This window comes from Bos mutus, chromosome 8 (assembly GCF_027580195.1).
Source record: "Bos mutus isolate GX-2022 chromosome 8, NWIPB_WYAK_1.1, whole genome shotgun sequence".
NCBI lineage: Eukaryota > Metazoa > Chordata > Mammalia > Artiodactyla > Bovidae > Bos > Bos mutus.
The window spans coordinates 22,434,879-22,457,870 of NC_091624.1; the positions used below are offsets into that span (position 1 = coordinate 22,434,879).

Here is a 22,992-nt window from a genome sequence, read left to right on the forward strand (position 1 = left end):
AGGAGATCAAACCAGTCCATCCTAAAGAAAATCAGTCCTGAATATTCATTGGAAGGACTGGTGCTCAAGCTGAAGCTCCAATACTTTGGCCACCTGATGTGAAGAACTGACTCATTGGAAAAGACCCTGACACTGGGAAAGACTGAAGGCCAGAGGAGAAGGGGACAACAGAGGGTGAGATGGTTGGATAGCATCACCGACTCAATGGACATGAGTTTGAGTAAACCGCAGGAGTTGGTGATGGACAGGAAGGCCTGGTGTGCTGCAGTCCATGGGGCCTCAAAGAGTCAGACACAACTGAGTGAACGAACTGAACTGAATTGACAAAGATATTAATAATAGAGTGATCAGGAGAAACTTATTCTTGAAATGAGAACACACGAAGAACTGTTTAGAAGAATGGTTTAACTTACATTTTAGGTAACTTCTGCACCCCTTTCTTTCTTGAATGATCTTTATCCACTGTTTCTTTCAAAGTCAAACTGCCAGAGTTTTCTCATGAAAACCCACAATTTCATTTACCTGTGCTTCATCTAAGTGTGTTTCTCTAGCCCTCTCCTCTGGGCTGGGATCTGTAATCTCCTACTTGCCTGGCCTCCATGTGGTCTTCACTGAGCATCAGCACTTCAGAAGCAGTAGCTACCTCCCCTGGGATAGGTTTAACTCTGCACATTGGGCCTCAACAGCACAAACCAGGCTACAGCTTCAAAGTGGACCCTTTGTGCTGGTGTGGTGGGTTTTCTGGGCCAAAAGTCTCTGCCTCCCATCTCCTAACAACCTGCCCACCTGAGCCCGGTGACTCAGGGTGGGGGCCAAAAGGCTCTCCATCCCCTGCTCGCCTTGGCTGAGTATGTGAGGCTGGCCTATGGACTTCACTGCTAGCTGATAAAACAGACCCTGCTTCCGCACCACAAACCTTGCTCTCCTTACTGCCACACAGAGTATGCAGGTCCTCAGGGACACAGAAGGATCTCTCTCCTGTCTCAGGTCTAAGCCACATTCTCCAACAGAGTTTACCAGATGCTCTACATTCAGGGGATGTATTGGAATCCACCCACCCAGCAACAGGGTGACACCTTGCTCCATTTTACTGGTGATCCTTATATGAACTTTTCCATCAGTCAAAACCTTGGAAGAGAAGAAAAATGCGTTGCATCAAAGCCCATGTTGAACCCCTAATACATTTGTGATGCCGTGACTCAGATAAAATGTGTAAGACACCAAGGGATGAGATATGAAACCAAAGCATGCAGGGTGAGATTGAGACTCTTACTGCAAACCATGGCAGCCGAATAGCTACATGAACTTGAGCAACTGGCCTTGACCAAGGTACCAGGTCCTAGCAGCGTTTACTTAACAATACCAAGCACAACTTTAGCTAGAATTCTTGGGTGCCAAACAACAACTGAAATTAGAAAAAAGAGAAACAAACCAAAAACAACCATTTTAAGATCAAGGGTAGCTTTTCTTTGGACCACACAATGAGCAGACAAAAATCTGGCCCTGGCCCTGATCAAAGGTGTTGATGACAGAGCTCTCACGATGGCCTTAGATCTGAAAGGCAATGTTGCTTCCCAAAGACTTTTCAGTCCTGGTGGAGAGGGCAAGCAGTTGCAAGAACAAGGAAAGGATCATTCCAAATTAGGCCTTCTTCAAGCATGAGTGAGACACACAATGGCTAAGCCAGACAGACCTCCAGGGTGGGAGCTTCTGGATTATACACACGGCTCGTCTTTCACAGGCTATGCCAGGGATGAGCAACAAAGGCTGTCAGAGCAGAGAGTAACAGGGGCATCACGGGACTGCCTATCTCAGAGCTCCCCAGATGGAATCAGTATTTCCCACCTCAGGGAATGGCAGGACCACTCACCCGAGTCAAAAACCTGGCTCCCCATCACAACCCACATCTAAGTGTATCCCATTCAGAGCTCTGTTAATGCTTGAGGGCAGGTGCTACTCTCACCTGAAAAAAATGCAAGGGCCCCAGTAACTGGTCTCCCTGCCCCTGGTATGTTAACAGAATATCCTTCCACAAGCATCAGTCATGGCACTACCATGGCTTAAAATCTCACTGGCTTTCTATGGCCCCTGACGTAAAACCCAAAACACCTTCACACCACCTCTCTAGCAGCATCTTGCCTTGAATTCTGTTATTTAGCTGAATCGCGACTGGTCTTCGAATGCCAAGTGATGCACCATTTTCTCCAGCTTTCCCTGACATGTCCTCCCCAGCTTGTGAGCTTCCTCTATGCTCCCATTATCCTTTCTTAAATCTGAGGCTCCAATCACACAGCAATGATGCTGGATTCCATGTCTATCTTCTTCACCAAGAAAAAGCTCCTGAGGTACAGGGAGTCCATCTCTGGATTCATGATATCAAATGACTGCAGCCATGAAATTAAAAAGACACTTGTTCCTTGGGAAAAAAGCTATGACAAACCTAGGCAGTGTATGAAAATGCAGAGACATCACTTTGCCAACAAAAGTTCATATAGTCAAAGCTATGGTTTTTCCAGCAGTCATGTACAGATGAAGAAGTAGGACCATAAAGAATGCTGAGCACTGAAAAACTGATGCTTTCAAACTGTTGAAAGAAGATTCTGAAAGAGTCCCTTGGACAGCAAGGAGACCAAACCAGTCAATCCTAAAGGAAATCAACCCTGAATATTCATTGGAAGGACTGATGGCTGAAGCTGAAGCTGTAACACTTTGGCTACCTGATGTGAAGAGCTGACTCACTGGAAAAGACCCTCATGCTGGGAAACACTGAAGGCAGAAGGGGATGACAGAGGATGAGATGGTTGGATGGCATCACTGACTCAATGGACATGCTGCTGCTACTGCTAAGTTGCTTCAGTCGTGTCCAACTCTGTGCGACCCCATGGACAGCAGCCCACCAGGCTCCTCCGTCCCTGGGATTCTCCAGGCAAGAATTACTGGAGTGGGTTGCCATTTCCTTCTCCAATGCACGCATGCATGCTAAGTCGCTTTGGCTGTGTCCGACTCTGTGCGACCCCATAGACGGCAGCCCACCAGGCTCCCCTGTCCATAGGATTCTCTAGGCAAGAACAGTGGAGTGGGCTGACGTTTCCTTCTCCACAATGGACATGAGTCTGACCAAACTCAGGGAAATGGTGAAAGACAGGGGAGACTGGTGTGCTGCAGTCCTTGGAGTCCCAAAGAATTGGACACAACTTAGCAACTGAACAACAATGATGGCTAGCACAGTCACACAAATGAACTAAAATACAACGATAAGTTGTTTTTATTTAACAGTCTCGTAGAAACAGTGAGGCTGAGAAAAGGGCTGAGAAAGGGGAGGGGTGGGGGAGCAGAGGGGTTAAGGACTGTGTTCTATTCACCTTTGAATCCTCTGTGCCTCACACAGAATCTGGCAGATCAAAGGTGCTATGTATATTGGATATATGGAGTAAATAATCATGCCCTTCCTAAGGGATGGGAGGTAACCATGAAAAGCTACAAGTAGGACATGGATGGACATTATCACTGAACCTGAAACTCATCTCCCAGGCCGAAAGGGAAATGAACAGCATGAGCAAAGGCATCAAGAGGCAGGGCAGTCTGGGAGAGCCCTTGACTAGCACAGTTAATTTAGAGAAGATACCCAAAGTAAATTCAAAGCCTGAGGATATTCTGACACTCTTCTGTCCTCTCGGGGATCCTCGGCCATCCTAAGAGATGCGCCCAAAGAGCTAGCTAGCCTCCATCTCCTATTCACCCATGAAATTCACTGAAGGACTCGGACTTGCTAAGGACAGCTGTAAATCCTCAGAAATCACAACACTCAGAAGTGGCCACAAGAATGACACACAAAACTCAGCACTCAGGCTTCTTCATTTTTCATTCACTACAGACCAGATTAACTAGCATGCCCCCAATTTCAAAAGAACTCAAGATGAGACCACAGTGGTCATTTCCCCTGGTCTTGACTCAGATAGGGCAGAGAAACTATCTGGGGATTGGAACTTAAAACATTTTTCAGTTCAGTTCAGTCGCTCAGTCGTGTCCGACCCTTTGAGACCCCATGAATCACAGCACGCCAGGCCTCCCTGTCCATCACCAACTCCTGGAGTTCACTCAAACTCACGTCCATCGAGTCTGTGATGCTATTAGTAGGGTTCAATAAAATCTGTAGAAAACATGTCTCATAAGAAAAACAGCCCCAGTAATTTCATGCAAGGGGAATTACAAAGTTCACAGTGATTCTGTGAAATATTTTACATAACATGGCCTGCTCTCCAGATGAATCACAATGAATTTGACTGCTCTGAACCAAACCCTTTTATGTACATGGAAGGTAAAGAATAAAGTCAAAATGAAAATACTGTAGTTTAGTTTGTATTTTAAATTTATGGAAAACTTGCTCAAGGGAGCTTACACACACCACACATACATGCTCAGCAGGCTGAATTATCATGCTCCTCTTACCGCTTTTTCTCACTGGGCCTTTTCTACTAAACTCTAAGCTAGACCCAGGCCATGCAGACCCTGAGACAAAAGCCTCTGGATCCATCTCACGCAGGAGACAGAGCTGCACTCCCCTCCTCTCTTCCGTCTATTCTGTAGAAAAGCCTGAGAGAGGGCTCCAGGCCCCGAGTATCTGTGGATGATGCATTGTTCTTCCCCACAGAAAGAAAACGGTATACATCCTGCCAATGATTTTATTTCAATCAGTTCAGTTCAGTTCAGTCGCTCAGTCGTGTCCGACTCTTTGCAACCCCATGAACCGCAGCAGGCCAGGCCTCCCTGTCCATCACCAACTCCCGGAGTTCACTCAAACTCATGTCCATCAAGTCGGTGATGCCATCCAACCATCTCATCCTCTGTCATCCCCTTCTCCTCCTGCCCCCAATCTTTCCCAGCATCAGGGTCTTTTCAAATGAGTCCACTATTCTCATCAAGTGGCCAAAGTATTGGAGTTTCAGCTTCAACATCAGTCCTTCCAATGAACACCCAGGAATGATCTCCTTTAGGATGGACTGGTTGGATCTCCTTGCGGTACAAGGGACTCTCAAGAGTCTTCTCCAACACCACAGCTCAAAAGCATCAATTGTTCGACGCTCAGCTTTCCTTATAGTCCAACTCTCACATCCATACATGACTACTGGAAAAACCATAGCCTTGACCAGACGGACCTTTGTTGACAAAGTAATGTCTCTACTTTTTAGTATGCTGTCTACGTTGGTCATAACTTTTCTTCCAAGGAGTAAGCGTCTTTTAATTTCATGGCTGCAATCACAATAAACGGTTCAAAATCTAACAAAAATTTCAAAAACACAGAAGAGTACAATAAGCACAAAATCTGTTCTGTGTTGTCTGAAACTTTAAGAAGAGAAAATGCTGATAATTATTCCTTGCATTAAATGAAGATATTTGATTTTGCAGTCTATATAATAAACAGACATTCTTTGTGTCAAGAGAACACGGTAAAAGAAAAAATGATGAATATGGAATTGAGGAATGCTCTAAACATGGGAGGAGAAGTTCAGAGACAGAAGGAACACAGAGGGGAAAATCCTAGTACCAAACAAGCAGTGTAAAGTACGATGAATCAGACTTCCCTGGCGGTCCAGTGGTTAGGAATCTGCCTGCCGATGCAGGGGACACGAGTTTGATTCCTGGTCTGGGAAGATCGCACATGCCATGGAGCGACTAAGCCTGTGCACAACTACTGAGCCCATGTGCCTGAAGCCCGTGCTCTGCAGCAGGAGAAGCCACACAATGAGAAGACTGCACATCACAGCTAGAGAGTAGTAGCCCCCACTTGGCACAACCAGAGAAAGCCGGTAGATCAAGGAGGACCTAGCACAGCCTAAAATAAATGTAAAAAGTTACAATGAACCTCTGGGAACATGGAAATTGTTCAAAGTCCACCATGATGAAGAGCTGACCAGGCTACAATGTCTTCTACGTCAACATTCAGACGGACCTATGTGGGCAACATTCCATTAACATGTAAAGCCTGGTTATAAAGTGAGTCAGTAAGTAAAAGGACTTGACAGAAATTACTTGACAGTGGTATCTGCAAAAAAATAAAAAAGTTCAATTGATGTTTACTCTCCATACCGTACTGATGTGCTCTCTGTGACCAACTCTCTGTGACCCCATGGACGGCAGCCCACCAGGCTTCTCTGTCCATGGAATTTTCCAGGCACGAATACTGGAGTGGGTTGCCACTTCCTTCTCCATTACTCTGTATGGTGCCAGAAAAAACAACCTATAACTTCTTTACATTCTGCTTAACCTAGAAACATATCTATCATAAGCAGGGTTACTATATCAAATTCGTGCCATATTGTTTGCTTTCATTATCAGCAAAAATATTTACAAATAGGACAATGACATCAAACTTTGTATTATCTTTTTTAATTCAAATTTATTATGGCTTTAAGGAAATATTTGATTAGGCATCCAAGCTTTTGCTAAACCATAACATTTTAAAAATTATTCCTTTTGAAGTATTGTTCAAAGCTGTATACACTTTATAAAAAGATAATGAGAGGAACAATTCACTATTTTATGTATTCACGCACAGTGAAGAGGAAATGATACTGAATCAAACTCCCAAACCCAAACAGCTGGATAACTCAGTTAAATATTTTAAAGCTGATTTGTGTGTGTGTGTGTACAATTTTTAGTTACTACCAGAGCATCTAAAACTGATCTGAAAGCTAACTGTTGTCCAAAACTCTTCAAATTCTCAAATCCCATAATTCCATTTCTTCCCTTTCTCAAATCAAAAGATTTAAACATACATAATTGAAGAACCAGTATGATCATTTTTCTCTTTAACAATAATATCTACTTCTGGATCAGCTACTTAGCTGATCAGTTAGATTTACAGCTGACTGACAGGTAGAATCTGGCTTCCTCCCAAAGCAGCTGTGATGAACTCCCTGAACACTGTTTTAGACAGGTGGACTTTGAGGGGTTCACTCCGGAAATCAGAAACATTTGAGGTCTTTTAAAAACACTGTACAAGGTCTGGCTTTAGAGAGGCCTCTTGAAGGTACAGCCACAGTTGCAGAGTTCATGATGCTCAAACATGCTGTTCTAGTCCACCAGAGATCTGTGCAGAAGATAATCAGAGAAGAATTTTCCAGGAAATGTTTTAAGACCCAATTCAAACCCAAGAGCTGGGTTTAGTCTCTGATGAAAAAGATGTCACCCAAACCTTTATTTTTCATTCCTGATTCTGTGAAAAGAAAAACCAACTTTAGTGTCTGTCCCACCTAGGTCCTTACTGCTTGAAGCTCAGGGCTTTTTCAGAAGATGTAAGTATTTCGATTCTGTTTTTGAGGAACCGGTGGGGTTTCTTTTCTCTGGAAATGGTTCTTGCTCCCCCCAGAATGTGTAATATTTCATTAATCTTCACAGCAGTCCTCTGGGGTGGGCAGGACAGGTGAACTCTCTTCATTTCAGTGACCAGACGATTAGCAGACGACTTGCCGAGTGGCTTGCTACAAGCAAGGCTCTGATGCCAGAACCGAGTGCTCGAGTCCAGCACTTCCATGTTTTTATGCAAAGGCATCAAAAAGGGGTGTGACTGCTAATTTACTAACAAATCTATTGATTTGAACAGATAAAATCCACACATGAGTTATTCCCCTTGTATTAATCTAGACCAAAATCAAGAGTTGACTTGCAAATCATGGCCACAAATTTGCCCTTCATTTGTTGTAGACTAGACAAACACCTAATTGGCCCTCACTAGGAAACTATTTTTTTTGATGGGCAAGAGAAATGAACTTAAAAATCCACAGCTGCCGTGAGAGTGACCTAAGAGAGAAAGCTGATAGAATCAAATAAGCCCTGGGGGAGGAGAGAAAAAAAAAGTTCTCCGGGGAGGAAAAAAAAAAGAATTCCCCAGGAAGTTACAAGGAAATATATATTAATAACTTATTATCTTGAATATTTTAAACCTAAAAATGAAACAAGCATATCATTTATGTTTTCCTATATGGCATGTACATGTAAATGACTATACTAATTAAACTAAGATTGTATGATTAAGGAGACTTACAATTATAATATACTTAATTCCTCTTTATAATTACTGCTTTAAATCTAGCAAAAGAGATTCATCATCCTCTACTTTCACCTGGGGTTTAAAAGTAACTTTTAGAGGCTCGGGGGTCGAGACCTCCCCACCTTCTTGGGGAGGATGCGTGGCACTGGCCTCCTCAGGGTCTGTTTCACTGAGCGCCTCGGGGTAGAGCTCACTGATGGGGCCTAGAGCCTCGCCCCTGGCAATGATGTCCACCCCCATCTCCCTGACCTCTTCTGGACCCTCAGCCACTGCTCGGTCTTTGGTTTTCCGAAGGCTACGCATCTTAAAAGCTTCCCTTGAGGGAGCTGCATTGGAAATAGATTTCTTAAACCTCTCCCCTGACTGCTTCAGTCTCTCCCCTGACTGTCTCAATCTCTCCCCTGACTGCCTCAGCCGCTCTCTCCTCTCTGGGGTCACTATTCTAGTCCTAATTCTGTTCACTTTCTTGTCAAAATTCTGCCGCGTCTTCTGCATGTTTTCTTTGGAAAATGCCTTTTTGATGTTATCAATGCGCTCCTTGCCTGACTTTTTTAGCCTGGCAGACCTGCTCTCTTCAACAAAATATTCTTCATCCGAAGACAGATCAACTGGGGTATCAAAGATTTCGTCCACCTCCTCTGGACTCTCAGTCAAGCTTCTGTCTTTCACGACAGACAGGGACGTCGGACACTGAACCTCCTCCTGAAGGAGAGAGAAAGCAAGCTTGTTAGCCATGGGTTCTTGGACCTTCCCACACCTTTTTAATCTCCTCCACAGTGCGCTTGCTGCTACCTGGGGAGCTGGCCAAGCATGCAATGTCTGAGGGCACTAAGGCTGTAACCAAGTATACCAGCTCCAAGTAAATATAATATGCCTAGCCGCTGTTAACGGAGAAGGCAATGGCACCCCACTCCAGTACTCTTGCCTGGAAAATCCCATGGACGGAGGGCCTGGTGGGCTGTAGTCCATGGGGTCACGAAGAGTCGGACACAACTGAGTGACTTCACTTTCACAGGTTGTTTATCCTCCACCCGCTCCTTAAATGCTGGTGTTTCTCAAGGTTTCTTTTTCTTCATCTCCCAAGCTCACCCTAAGCAACATTATCCACTGCTCTACCTTCAAATCCAATGGCAAGCAGACTCAACAAATCTTCCCTTCACCTCTCCCCTTCCCCTAAGATGAAGACTCATTTATTTCTAACTGGCAGGCAGACTTCTTCACCTAGATGTAACATAGGCACCTCTAACTTAACTTATCCAAAAATCAAGGCTCAGCCATCACCCTTTCCTGGACCTCTCAGCACTAATACCTCCAGGTGTCACCCAGAGAGAAACCTCAGAATCACCATCCCAAATATTCCCTGCTCTCCTCTGACAGGTCACCAAGCGCTGTCGGTAACACTGCTTACCGACTAATAATTCCTCTGTTCCCTCCTCCTTCATCCTTGCCTCTACCAATGTCTTAATTCAGGCCCTGTAACCTCAGCCCTGAACTTATGAAAAACCTTCACCACAATATCACCTAAGTATTTCCTGTGAAATGGTCCTAAAACATACATCTGATCACATCCTTCCTCTACTTTAAAACATTTGGGAGCTCATCAATACTCAAAAGGACAGAGAGTTCAAATTCTGTAGTATAATTAGATGGCCCTTTGGTTTGAACTACGCCTGCTTTCCCGGTCCTCCAGTCCAGTCCAGCCATACAAACACCCTGAGCGCCTCCAGCACATGCTGTTCTCATCCCTCCACGCCTTCCTATACGTGGTTTTTGCTACCTTAATTAAATACCTTTAAATGCTCTTTTCAACTTGGTGAACAAAATCTTTGAGTCAAACATGCCCAACCTCCCCAAGAGACCAATTCTGTCTCCAATTTATACCCAAATGACACAAAAGTACTTGTTGTTGTTCACTCAATAAGTCGTGTCCGACTCTTTGTGACCCCATGGACTGCAGCACGCCAGGATTCCCTGTACTTCACTATCTCTCAGAGTTTGCTCAGATTCATGTGCATTAAGTCAGTGATGCCATCCAACCATCTTCTACTTACAATATTTTTCACAGTCTGAATTGAACTGGAGCTCTACTCATTTGTGTATGTCTCCCTGGGGCCTTCACTAAATAATAGGCTCCATGAAAGCCAAGCTGTATCTTATTTATGATTTATGCTCCACATCTATCAGAGTGCCTTGCACATGGAAGGTATGCTCAACAAATGACTGCTGGAACAGAGAGACACATGCCTTCATTCAACAATTGTTACTAAGCACCCACAATGTACCAGTCAATATTCTAGGCACTGAGAACCTCCTGTGAGTAAAACAGTAAAAGAACCTGTACTCTCAGAAAGAGAAATAAACAAGTTATCTATATAGTATGTTGGGTGGTAATAAATGTTAAGGTGAAAAATAAAATGGGGAGTGGGGATACATACTTTAAATGCTCTTTTAAAAGGGGAGGATGCTCGGAAAGGTCTCACTAAGAAGGTGACATCCAAGCCTAGACCTGAAGGTAATGCATATCCCAGGGAGGAAAGCAGAAAGCAAAGAAGGCATCGTGACTCAAGTAGAATGATCAAGGGTCAAGAGAAGGAGAGAAGGTAAGAGAGGGAGCGAGAGGGCCAGTGCACATAAGGCTCTGTAGCCAATAATGATTGTGGCTCTTATTCCGGATATGATAGGAAGCCTTCTAGTTCTGGGGAAAACAGTAACATGATTTGACTCATGCTGTAAAAGGGTCACCCTGTTGAAATGAGGCAGTCGAGAGTAATGAGAAGCAGGGAGAGCAGGTAGAGACCACTGAGCTCAATCAGGTGAGAGGCGGTCAAGGTGCTGGCAGAGGCGGTGGTGAGAAGTGGTCTGATTCCAGATCCACTGTGAAGGTAGGAGTCAATGGGATCCACTGCTAGACTGAGCTGTGGAGACGTCAAGGGTGATGATTCTCAAGTCCAGGGCCTGAGCAAATGAAGGACATATTTGCATTTCACTAAGATTGGGAAGACAGTGGGAGGCAGAGACTGGAGGGGAAGGATACTGACTAAGGTGCTGAGAATGCCGACTTTGAGATGCCCACTGCACATCCACGCAGAGATGACGAGTAGGCAGTTGAATATATAAGTCTGGAATCCAGGAGAGGTCTGGACTAGAGATTTATCTCTCTAGGAGTCATTAACATAAAGATGAAACTAAAAATCATGACCAGTTCAAACAGACAACCAAGAGATTGAGTGGGTCTACACTTCATTACTCAAAACTCCCTGAAACCAAAGTACCTTTTAAAAATCAGAATATTTCAGATTTGGGAAAATAATACATAACATTCCCAGTGAGATCTTGCAAAGAAAAGAAAATATGAACATTCACTCCAGGGTGGCATAAAGAATACAAATAGCCTCATGCTACTTGAGGTTGGGTTTTGCCTTCAAATGAGTTCAGGTCAAGTTAGGCCTTGCTGCCAAATAAGTTACAAAAAATTTATTTTTAGAAATTTTTGAATTTTGGTGTTATAGACAGATAAATGGATTTTGGACCTAAAGATAAGAAGGAAGAGATGAGAAAGAATCAAAATGGAAAAATATCAGCCAGTGAGGCAGGAGGAAAACCAAGAGAGAGGGACGCCCCCAGAAGCCCAGGGGAAAGAAGCTTTAAGAAGAAACGGAGACTACAAATGTGCAAAAGAGAAGAAGAGAGGGAGGGAATAACTATGTCAATGTGTCAAAGGGTAAGGATAAGAACTGGATTGAACTGGCAGACACTAGTAACCTTGAGAATGAGCCCAAAAACACAGCTGCTAAAGGACCTCAATTCACTATTTACTGGTTATTTTTAAAACTAAACCAGAAAAACTTTAAAGATCATGAGATTTCTAACTGAACCCATGAATTTTTTTAAAAGAAACTATGCTCCCAGGCTTCCCTGGGGGTCCAGTGGTTAAGAATCCACCGTGTAACGCAGGGGACACATGCCTTTGGGAAGCAAAGGCATGTGGTTAGTTCGACTCCTGGTCCACAACTAAGTCCACGCATCACAACTACTCAGCCCACGCTCCAGAGCCCACAGTTGCGAATACCAAGCCCATGTGTGACAACTACTGAAGCCCACAAACACTAGAGCCTGTGCTCCGCAACAGGAGAAGCCACCTTGTAGCGTAATACAACTACAGATTAGCCCCCGCTCGCCACAACTCAAGAAAGCCCTGTGCAGCAACGAAGACCTACCACAGACAAAAAATGAATATATCTAAAACAAACAAACAAAATAAATGTGCCCTTACTTTGAGATCCAGATTAAATATGTTCAACCAAAAAAGTTTACTATGTAAGAAATATATTCATATACATTCCAAGACCTATCAGCCTGATAGTCAAGGAGGTATCCCCGGAACTTTATTTCTTTGGATACTTACTTAAAATTTAATTATTTGGCTATAGGATTGGACAGTCTAGGAGCTTAAAAAAAAAGTCAGGGTGGATAACTGACAGCTCTCTGATGAATCAGTTAGAAGCTGCAACTTTATTCCTCTCTTTTCCTGACCACCTGCTACAGGGAGCAGCTTCAGCAGCCCTGCGTGTGTGGGTGTAGACTGAGGAGGTATTAGAAACGAAGCTGAAGAATTATTACTGTTCGGTGAGAAAAACCTTCACAATCCTGCTGTAAAGGCATCAGATCTGGCTCAGGAATCACAAACCCTCCTTCAAGTGCACAACAAACTCTACAAAATCAAGCTTAACAACAAAACAAAACAGAGGTGAATCAGAGAAAGAACCTGTTAAGTGAATCTATTTGTTGTAATGCCTATGCTTCAGAGATAATCATGAGTTAGTGGTGAATTCACTAAAATAATAATTGAAAACAATTAGGGTTGAATTATAGTTGATTTCCAAGTATAATTATTATGCATCTTTTCATGTAAAATTCTAGGTAAGAAGATGAGTTTTGTAACAAAACAAGTACTATAAATCAGAGTATAGTGGCCATGATTATCAAAGTAATATAGGTAGGAGAAGTCTGAATATTTACAAGTCTGGAACTTATCATTAGGGAAAGGCCTAATACCTCATTTGGGAAGCAAAGGCATGTGGTTAGTAAGCAAAATTGTTAGAAGGTATGATAATCCTCCTTCCTCGCCTTCATGGTGAGAAGGTCACCAAGGTGAAAGCATGTTCAAAAAGAAATCATAATTGTATGATACAGAACAGATACTTTTTTCCAAAGCCAATGTCCAGGATTAGGTAAAAGCTCCACTGTACACAACTGTGGGAGATAAAGTACCAATAAAGTCTGCCACCAAAAGATATATCCAGGGATATCTTTTTGAGGAAAAACTCAAATGGAAAGGTAAGCCTGTTACAGCTAAATTACTCAGCTTCAAGTTAATTTTAGTAGAAGGCACAGTCTCAATAAAGCCGTGTGTGTGTGTATACATGTATATATACACATATATATACATATTTTAACTATGAGAATACATTTTAAGAATTGTGGGAATTCTCTGGTGGTCTAGTGGTTAAGATTTGGCTCTTTCGCTGCCACGGCACAGATTCAGTGCCTGGTCAGGGAACTGAGATCCCACAAGTGGAGCAGCCAAAAAAAACTATAAGAATTTTAACTGCTACGAAGAACCATGTGAATGCTGTATTCTCTATTTCAACATCTAAGAATCCCCATATCCACTGGTAGTTGCCTGTATCTTTTCTTTACAAGCACTCCCAACTGCATGAGATAGCCACTGCTTATTGACAAAGGGCTGCTTACTCTGCACAACTTAATTTCACAGACTCTTCACAACATTATGCCTCTTAGTTGCTTTTTCATACCATCTTTTATTCATTCTAATAACTACTGGGGCTCAAAGAAAAGAAAAAAAATAGCAAGTTTCAGGGAATAAACAGGTTATAGAAACAACTTTTTAAAAGAAGAATTGTATATCAACAGACACACAAGAGACAATTAGGACTTTTCAGAAACTCCTGTTTTATTAAGCCACTGAACTCCTTATTGCCAAATTCAGACTTAAAGTGAAGAAAGTAGGGAAAACCACTAGACCATTCAGGTAGGACCTATATCAAATTGCTTATGATTATACAGTGGAAGTGAGAAATAGATTTAAGGGACTAGATCTGATAGATAGAGTGCCTGATGAACTATGGACGGAGGTTCGTGACAATGTACAGGAGACAGGGATCAGACCATCCCCATGGAAAAGAAACGCAAAAAAGCAAAATGGCTGTCTGGGGAGGCCTTACAAATAGCTGTGAAAAGAAGACAAGTGAAAAGCAAAGGAGAAAAGGAAAGATATAAGCATCTGAATGCAGAGTTCCAAAGAATAGCAAGGAGAGATAAGAAAGCCTTCCTCAGCGATCAATGCAAAGAAATAGAAGAAAACAACAGAATGGGAAAGACTAGAGAACACTTCAAGAAAATTAGATACCAAGGGAACATTTCATGCAAAGATGGGCTCAATAAAGGACAGAAATGGTATGGACCTAACAGAAGCAGAAGATATTAAGAAAAGGTGGCAAGAATACACAGAAGAACTGTACAAAAAAGAGCTTCACGACCCAGATAATCATGATGGTGTGATCACTCACCTAGAGCCAGACATCCTGGAACGTGAAGTCAAGTGGGCCTTAGGAAGCATCACCATGAACAAAGCTAGTGGAGGTGATGGAATTCCAGTTGAGCTATTTCAAATCCTAAAGGATGATGCTGTGAAAGTGCTGCACTCAATATGCCAGCAAATTTGGAAAACTCAGCAGGGGCCACAGGACTGGAAAAGGTCAGTTTTCATTCCAATCCCAAAGAAAGGCAATGCCAAAGAATGCTCAAACTACCACACAAGTGCACTCATCTCACACGCTAGTAAAGTAATGCTCAAAATTCTCCAAGCCAGGCTTCAGCAATACATGAACCTTCCAGATGTTCAAGCTGGTTTTAGAAAAGGCAGAGGAACCAGAGATCAAATTGCCAACATTTGCTGGATCGTGGAAAAAGGGAAAGAGTTCCAGAAAAACATCTATTTCTGCTTTATTGACTATGCCAAAGCCTTTGACTTTCTGGATCACAATAAACTGTGGAAAGTTCTGAAAGAGATGGGAATACCAGACCACCTGACCAGTCTCTTGAGAAACGTATATGCAGGTCAGCAACAGTTAGAACTGGACATGGAACAACAGACTGGTTCCAAATAGGAAAAGGAGTTCGTCAAGGCTGTATATTGTCACCCTGATTATTTAACTTATATGAGAAACATCATGAGAAACGCTGGACTGGAAGAAGCACAAGCTGGAATCAAGATTGCCGGGAGAAGTATCAATAACCTCAGATATGCAGATGACACCACCCTTATGGAAGAAAGTGAAGAGGAACTAAAAAGCCTCTTGATGAAAGTGAAAGAGGAGAGTGAAAAAGTTGGCTTAAAGCTCAACATTCAGAAAACTAAGATCATGGCATCTGATCCCATCACTTCATGGGAAATAGATGCAGAAACAGTGGAAACAGTGTCAGACTTTATTTTTCTAGGCTCCAAAATCACTGCAGATGCTGACTGCAGCCATGAAATTAAAAGACACTTACTTCTTGGAAGGAAAGTTATGACCAACCTAGATAGCATATTCAAAAGCAGAGACATTATTTTGCCAACAAAGGTCCATCTAGTCAAGGCTATGGTTTTTCCAGCGGTCATGTATAGATGTGAGAGTTGGACTGTGAAGAAAGCTGAGCGCCGAAGAATTGATGCTTTTGAACTGTGGTGTTGGAGAAGACTCTTGAGAGTCCCTTGGACTGCAAGGAGATCCAACCAGTCCATCCTAAAGGAGATCAGCCCTGGGTGTTCATTGGAAGGACTGATGCTAAAGCTGAAACTCCAATACTTTGGCCACCTCATGAGAAGAGATGACTCACTGGAAAAGACTCCGATGCTGGGAGGGGCAGCTGGGGGCAGGAGGAGAAGGGGCCGACAGAGGATGAGATGGCTGGATGGCATCACCTACTCTATGGACATGAGTTTGGGTGAACTCCGGGAGTTGGTGATAGACAGGGAGGCCTGGCGTGCTGCAATTCATGGGGTCGCAAAGAGTCGGACACGACTGAGCAACTAAACTGAACTGAAACCTTGATTGTTACCTGGTCTACTCTTCACAGAAAGGTTCTCAGAAGAAATTCTGGATACCAAGAATGTTTCCTGGCATGCCCCAGGCAAGTGAGATATACTCATGACTGTTAATGCCCTTGGAAAAATGAATTCAAGAATGAAGACTATATTCTCGTACTAAATCTACACCCATTACATACACTGACAAAGGCTTCCGACAGTAAGATAACAGGTGTGTGTGTGTGTTTTCCCAAAAAATGTCTGGAGAAGGACTTTCAGGGACTTGGGGTGGGGGCGGTGGCAGGGGAAGAAATGGCAAAGCCTTCAGATGGCATAGTCCAACCTGCCTACCTCTGAAATCAGCAACCTTCTCTTTTCATTCTTTCTCCTAAATAACCAACAGGCTCTTCACAACAAATCCAAAATACCACTTACTATTCCAGTGTAACCTTATCAGTCAACAGTGGGCTACAAAGAACTGACTAAAGTGTAAAGAATCCCCTGGGGCATTAATGGCCCACATTCCTGGTATCTTACAAATACCCGCCTACATAATCCAACTGTGTTCCTATTTCAATTTGTTTCATTCTTCTAGGCTTTTCCCCTATGCATATGGGCATCCATCCATTTAAAAAATACAGCATGATAACACTACATATATGCACCAGTGAATATCCCCACACACATTCCTGATTTTACGCATACAATAAGCATGTTGATGTGAAATTTTGAAGCCAAAAGGTTTGTGAATTTTTAAGGTTCTTAACACATACTACCAAAACCACCCTCCAGAAATGTACCAATTAATATTCTACTAGCAGAAAATGAAAGTGCTTGTTATTTCCTATTCTTAAACTCAGAATATGTTTCAGTAACTGTAAATATTTAAGTAGGTGAAAGTGGAATTTTGCTCATTTATTTGGTCTTCTGTGAACTGACTGATAATGACTTTCCAATTTTTCTACCATTGGAGTTCAAGCTTTTCCCTTTTGATCTGTAACAGTTTTAAAACATATAATAGGTTTTAGGCATTTGCCATGGATGCATTCCTATTTCAAAAAACATGAGGGTCAAGTGCAGATAAGACAGGAAGATAGGAACTTACTAGCTCAATACACAATGCCACATAGAAACTACCATATAAAATCAGCTAAGAGACATTATAATCAAATATAAGGAATTACTTAAGTGACTCCTACGCTTGTATAACTATAAGAAAAAACAGAACTGTCTGATTGTTCATCAAGAAATACTGTTTTGCTTATAACCGTGACTTACACATTATTATAATACAAAAAATTCAATAGACAAATTAATTTCTGCAAAGTTTACATTTTACTGTTTAGGGCTTTCCAGGCTCTCCATAGCAAGGGAAAGAACCACACTACGGGGCTACAGGTCCTCAGTTTCTTTTTTTTTTTTCTTCTATACAACAAAGAGGTGTTTTAAACTGGAGGCTTCTTAGCTATCTTCTAGTTCTAACCTTCTCAAAGGCTATGAGAGGGCACCATGCTAATATGGCTAATATCCCAAAAGTGGATTACCAATATTAAGTTTCAAAGGCAAGAAATAGACTCAGCTATGATCCACAGTTCATATTACATGGAATGGTTGAGAAGCTCAAAACACTGACATGATAGTATACCAGTTAACAGAGAAATGGCTTTATCCTGAGATCCCTGCTGATACAGAACTCCACCACACACATGTATACAACAGTCACCACGTGACACTGGACTCGGATAGGACATGCTGGCCATTAAAGGCTGCAAAAGACTGCAGTCGTTGAGTTAAACACACAGCTTACCTGGAATATGACCACACGGAATTTGTTTTTCTTCATTATTTCTTCTTGCTTAGCTTCAACTTTTTTAACGTGAGTTTGTTGCTTCTCCACCCGGGCCTTCACGTCTTTAATGTGAGCACTGACCTTTCGGGTTTTCTCAAACAACTTGTTAATGACATAGCCTGTGTTGCTGTGTGACTGTGAAAACTTGAGCAGGTCAATCTGGACGGACTTGATGGCATTCTCCATCACCCTGTGTCTCTCCTCTATCCTCTTCTGGCTGGCCTGCACACTGTCCACGATGGCAGCGACTTTGTCCAGCACAGTCACAATGGTGAGAGCGGCATCTTGGTCTTCATCTTCTGTCACATTCGACAGGCGATTCTGGTGGATTTTATCAGCATTTGAAGCCGACCCATTATGCTCCATTTTAATTATTTCTCAGTGAAAGATGTCTTACCACAATCAATTCTGGCACCGAGAGCAAAAAGTTAGCTTGATAACAGGCAACAGGGTTGCTTAAAGGGTTGGAAGCCCCACCCCTGGAGGCTGGTCAAGTATTTGTAACTACAAATACCCATACATGACTGTTCTGCAATATGAACCCTCGCAAAGCACTGGATGCTGTTCCAAACATGCTTACTGACTGACTAAGGGGCTCAAATAAGACTGTGTGGGTAGAAGAGGGAAGCTTTTTAAAAGGAAAAGTTCCCTAAAGCCACCGTGTTACTAATATTAAGCCTAGAAGCCAAATAACTAAATAAGCAAACTTTAAGTGATGGGTGAAGCCTTTTGCCTTTAGACAATTTCAAGCATTATTTATAAAAAGCAAATGGGAATTTTGAACAGAAATCTGTTTTTTCCATTAATCTCACATTAAATGCACTGATATATCAATATCAAAGAATGCAATAAATAAACACACCAAAACAGAGGCCATATAGTGAAAACATTATATTATAACATGCTTTTCCAAACCGAATATTAAAATTAATATTTTGAACATATTCTTAAATTCTACATGCATACTTCTGCATACCTAAACTACATGTTAAACACCTGAACACATTCTACTCACACTTCAGATCTTTAAACATCAACAACCTATTAGTATAGCTATTATAACAGAACAAATTTGGATAGAGGTCTGAGATGATTTTTAAGCTCACACAAAGAGCACCAATTGTTAACATCATTTTTGCATTTTATTCACAAACACTGATACCATTGGTTTATTTATCTTAAAACAAATACTCTCTTTAAAAATGAATGTGTATTAAAGTAGTTTAAATGACAGAGTAGGCTTTATTCCAATCCGTTTGTTAAACAGACTATTTTCACAACATCTAAGTCTACTTTTCAGTGATCCGTTTCATCACTGCTACCATATACTTTTAAAAATTAATTCAGAATTATTTTTTCAAAGAGAGAAATGATCAAATTCCAGTCCATACATCTTATAAATATTTTACATCTAACACACACAACTTTATAGTTCATGCGATAGGCAGTGTCTAAAAAATCAGTTAATAAATCTCAAAAACATTGAAATGTCTAAACACAGTGTCTTCTAGATTTTTTTTGTAAGAAAAGTAATCTGTAAACATCTTTACCTTTAGTTCATGCTTGGTCATTTGCTGTGGTCATTGTGGAAGAAGTGGGTATGACTTTGTAACCATTTGTGAAGTGGTCCATCTTTGCAAAAATATTACATTCCATGGGTAAAGAACAAGTCTTAGAATTACCATGTGGTACAAATTTGTGAAATCAATTTTTGTATTTAAAAACATAAAACAAAGACTACTAAACAGTCCAAAACTGTTGTAGCTGAATATTCTAAATACGAGCCAACAGTACTACACTAAAAATGTCCAAAAATAAGGCCTCTGAAATAAATATTTCCATTCTTTAAAAAAAGACATAATAAATGTACATCACATGGTCAGTGTACATATAAAAGTCACCAGTTCAAACCATTCTGGATGACGTATCTGAAGTAAAATGACCTAGGTTTTGCTTCTGTCGTCGTCCTCTATTATTTTTAGGGCATTTTCTGTCAAGAAAAAAGGAAAATGTCATTTTGTTTAGGATATTTCAAATGTTTCCAGGTTAATACACATTCCACACAGAAAGCCATATTGCATATGATCACATGAAAGGGAAACAGACGCTATTTGATGACAGACTATCATGTCAGACTGCCGTCCTTCCTACAAAGCAGGGAGGTGAGAGGGTTAGACATGCAATGCAGGTGTAAACACAAATGAAACTCACTCCCAGGGTCTCCCACTGCATGTGCATGCCCAAGAGGAATCGCCACCCTTCTTCTGGCCTGGCAATTACCAAACCACAGTGACTGGTAACATGGAAACTTGTGACAGTAGAAAGGATCCTTGCTTATGTACTTTCCCTGAGCATGACAACACCCTCAAAATGACAAGGACAGCTTAGATGAAGGAGAAATCAGGAAGAAATGTGCTTATTAACCTCAAATCAGAAAATACAGGAAATGCCTAGTTATTTTAGATGGTAATTCAGAAGGAGTCATTCAACACCCTGCTGGGACAAACCACAAAACCCAGGACAGAACTTGGGGGATAAGAGATACTTCTCAGTCTGCTCTCACGGCTCTGTGCATGTTTCTCTGCGGTGGTTTAAAGCCTGTCGTGCCATGTGCCCGCCCACTAGAATGTAAACGCAATCAGATCTCACTGTGCACAAAGTGCTATACACTACACAACATGGAATAAAGGAAGCTGGATGAGCTCCAGTAATTCTGAGTTGAGGCTCTGCTAGAAACTAGCTGTGCAACACCCTTTTTCTATAAGCAAAATATTAAAAGTTGGACTAACCTCTAAAATCTCTTCCAGCAAGAACTTTATAATCTAACAGTAAGAAAGTCTTGAGACAAGAACTTCTACCCTAAAGTTCCAGGTTTTTACTCATTTTCCAAGAGCACTACTTTGTCTTGATGTAAAAGCTTGATGGTAACACTTCCAGTTTACATACTGTTTTTCACAAATTTTGCCTTATCCTCATAAAAACACTTGGAGGTAGACAGGGCTGGAATCAACTCCATTTCACACATGGGAACACCGATTGAGAGGGACGGCAATCTTCCTCAACTGTCACACCTCACCGTGACACTGGACAAGTTTCTGAGACCATGGGTTTTTTCCATCTACACAATAAGGGGGTTCGGCCAAGGTGATATTCAACATGAAAGAAGATGCCAAGCCTAAGAGAAGAAAATTTCACTCCTGCAGTCTTGATAAATGTGTCAGTGGGAACATCCCTTTAAAGGAAGATTCCTCACATGTAACAGTCACCACAGGATAAGTGAACAGCTGTCGCAATGGACTGTGTGGGAGAGACACTCCTTAAAAATGCAGTGCAGGTCAGTCCAAGTGCATAATTATAATATCCTCAATCCAAGGGAGCAAGACATTCTAGGGGTGAAAATGCCATAATAAAAAGGCCTCAGGAAGAGATCTATGATAAATTCAATGAGATGACCCTTCAGACATAGAGACAGAGGGTAGTGAATACACTGTAACAGTTAAATATAAGGCAACGCCTATGTGTCTGTGAAGGCAGCAAATGGACTTGGGATATAAACTGCTGCTGCTAAGTCGCTTCAGTCATGTCCAACTCTGGGTGATCCCATAGACGGCAGCCTATCAGGCTCCCCCGTCCCTGGGATTCTCCCACTGGAGTGGGTTGCCATTTCCTTCTCCAATGCATTAAAGTGAAAAGTGAACACGAAGTCGCTCAGTCGTGTCCGACTCTTAGCGACCCCATGGACTACATGCAGCCTACCAGGCTCCTCCGTCCATGGGATTTTCCAGGCAAGAGTACTCGAGTGATGGGATATACACTAGAGGTTACTAACTTGAATTCCCTGGTAGCTTAGTTGGTAAAGAATCTGCCTGCAAGGCAGGAGACCAGGTTTAACCCCTGGGTCGGGAAGATCCCCTGGAGAGAAATGCCGCACTCCAGTATTTCTGCCTGGAGAATCCCATGGACAGAGGAGCCTCGCAGGCTACAGTCCATGGGGTCGCAAACAGACACGACTCAGCGACTAAACCACAACCACCACTAATTTAAAAACTACCTGCAAGGTAATTGTAATTTAGTAGCTGAGGATTATGGCACAGTGAGAATTGAGGCAAAGAGCTAGACAAAAGGCTGGATAGGATTAACAAAAGGGCTTAACTATCTCTCTGCTCTTGGGTGAAGTTTTCCCAACCTAGGGCACCAGTTTCCTCACTTCTCTAGAATGAAGGGGTTGAATACAAAGTAACTTCTTGCTGACTCTAACGTCCTTTGATCTTTAAGATCTTTAAGGAACTAAAAATCACTGGGCCTCAAAATCTTTCCTTACCTTTACCTTATTACCTTATTTCTTTCATTCACCTTCCAAATCATCTGTTATTCCACTTCTGCTTTACTCTAATAACGTCCTAAATGGTCTTCCAAAACCTCACATTTTCTCTCCAATAAATTTTTCAGATGACACACAGAACTAATGCCCTGGGAAAATGATTCACACCAAGTCCCTTCCCTGTTGCAAAACCCTGAACTGCTATAAAATCAAGTCTGAATCGCACTCCCACAGGAGGATCATACTTAGCAAACGTATTTCCCAAGATGACTTAACATGGACCCCCCTCTTTTTGGTGGTTCCATAGCAAGAGGAATGGTTTAGCAATCAGGCAGCACCGAATCCAAATCCAGACCGTTTCACTTACTAGCTGGAGGACCACAGGCAAACTGCTTCACCTCTGAGCCCATGTTACACAGCCACAGGCAGCCCTGCTGTTACATGGTGGGTTTATTTTTTCTATGTTCTCTTTCTGCTGTCATTATTTTTTATAACATTATGTCCCTACTTTAATCTACTGCCCAATTTCATATTCAGTAGTCTTGCCTAAGGGCAGATCATCTGTTCTATAGAATAAAGTCCACTGGCTTTCAGCACTTGTATTTTATGAAAAATATGTTATTCAGAGAAGAGTTTTTCATCATTGCTAGATTTATCATTTTAGCTCCAGATGGCTGAGA

General features: G+C 42.0%; 2 protein-coding genes across 4 annotated transcripts in view; both read right to left on the reverse strand.

Moving 5' to 3' along the window:
* Window positions 1-6,371: 6,371 nt before the first annotated feature.
* CAVIN4 (caveolae associated protein 4) lies at window positions 6,372-18,358 on the reverse strand. Its single transcript, XM_005904075.2, has 2 exons — window positions 17,950-18,358; window positions 6,372-8,752 (listed from the first exon to the last, which is right to left on the reverse strand). Exons 1-2 carry the CDS (start codon window positions 18,355-18,357, stop codon window positions 8,075-8,077), a joined length of 1,086 nt encoding a protein of 361 aa, XP_005904137.2. The 5' UTR covers window position 18,358; the 3' UTR covers window positions 6,372-8,074.
* A 516-nt stretch (window positions 18,359-18,874) lies between these two features.
* The window catches only part of TMEFF1 (transmembrane protein with EGF like and two follistatin like domains 1), a 96,461-nt gene continuing 92,343 nt past the window's right edge, over window positions 18,875-22,992 (reverse strand). Inside the window, exon 10 of one of the 3 annotated variants that reach the window (XM_070375194.1) lies at window positions 18,875-19,981. In XM_070375194.1, coding sequence (XP_070231295.1) covers window positions 19,897-19,981 — 85 coding nt within the window. In that variant the 3' untranslated portion in view covers window positions 18,875-19,896. The remainder of the gene's footprint in view (window positions 19,982-22,992) is intronic. The other 2 variants (XM_070375195.1, XM_070375196.1) reach the window with 2 other exon arrangements.

Coding starts and splice junctions, on each gene's coding strand:
- CAVIN4 (XM_005904075.2), bottom strand. CDS start 18,357: ATGGAGCATAATGGGTCGGCTTCAAATGCTGATAAAATCCACCAGAAT. Junction 8,753..17,949: donor TCCGTGTGGTCATATTCCAG/GTAAGCTGTGTG, acceptor TCTCTCCTTCAG/GAGGAGGTTCAGTGTCCGAC.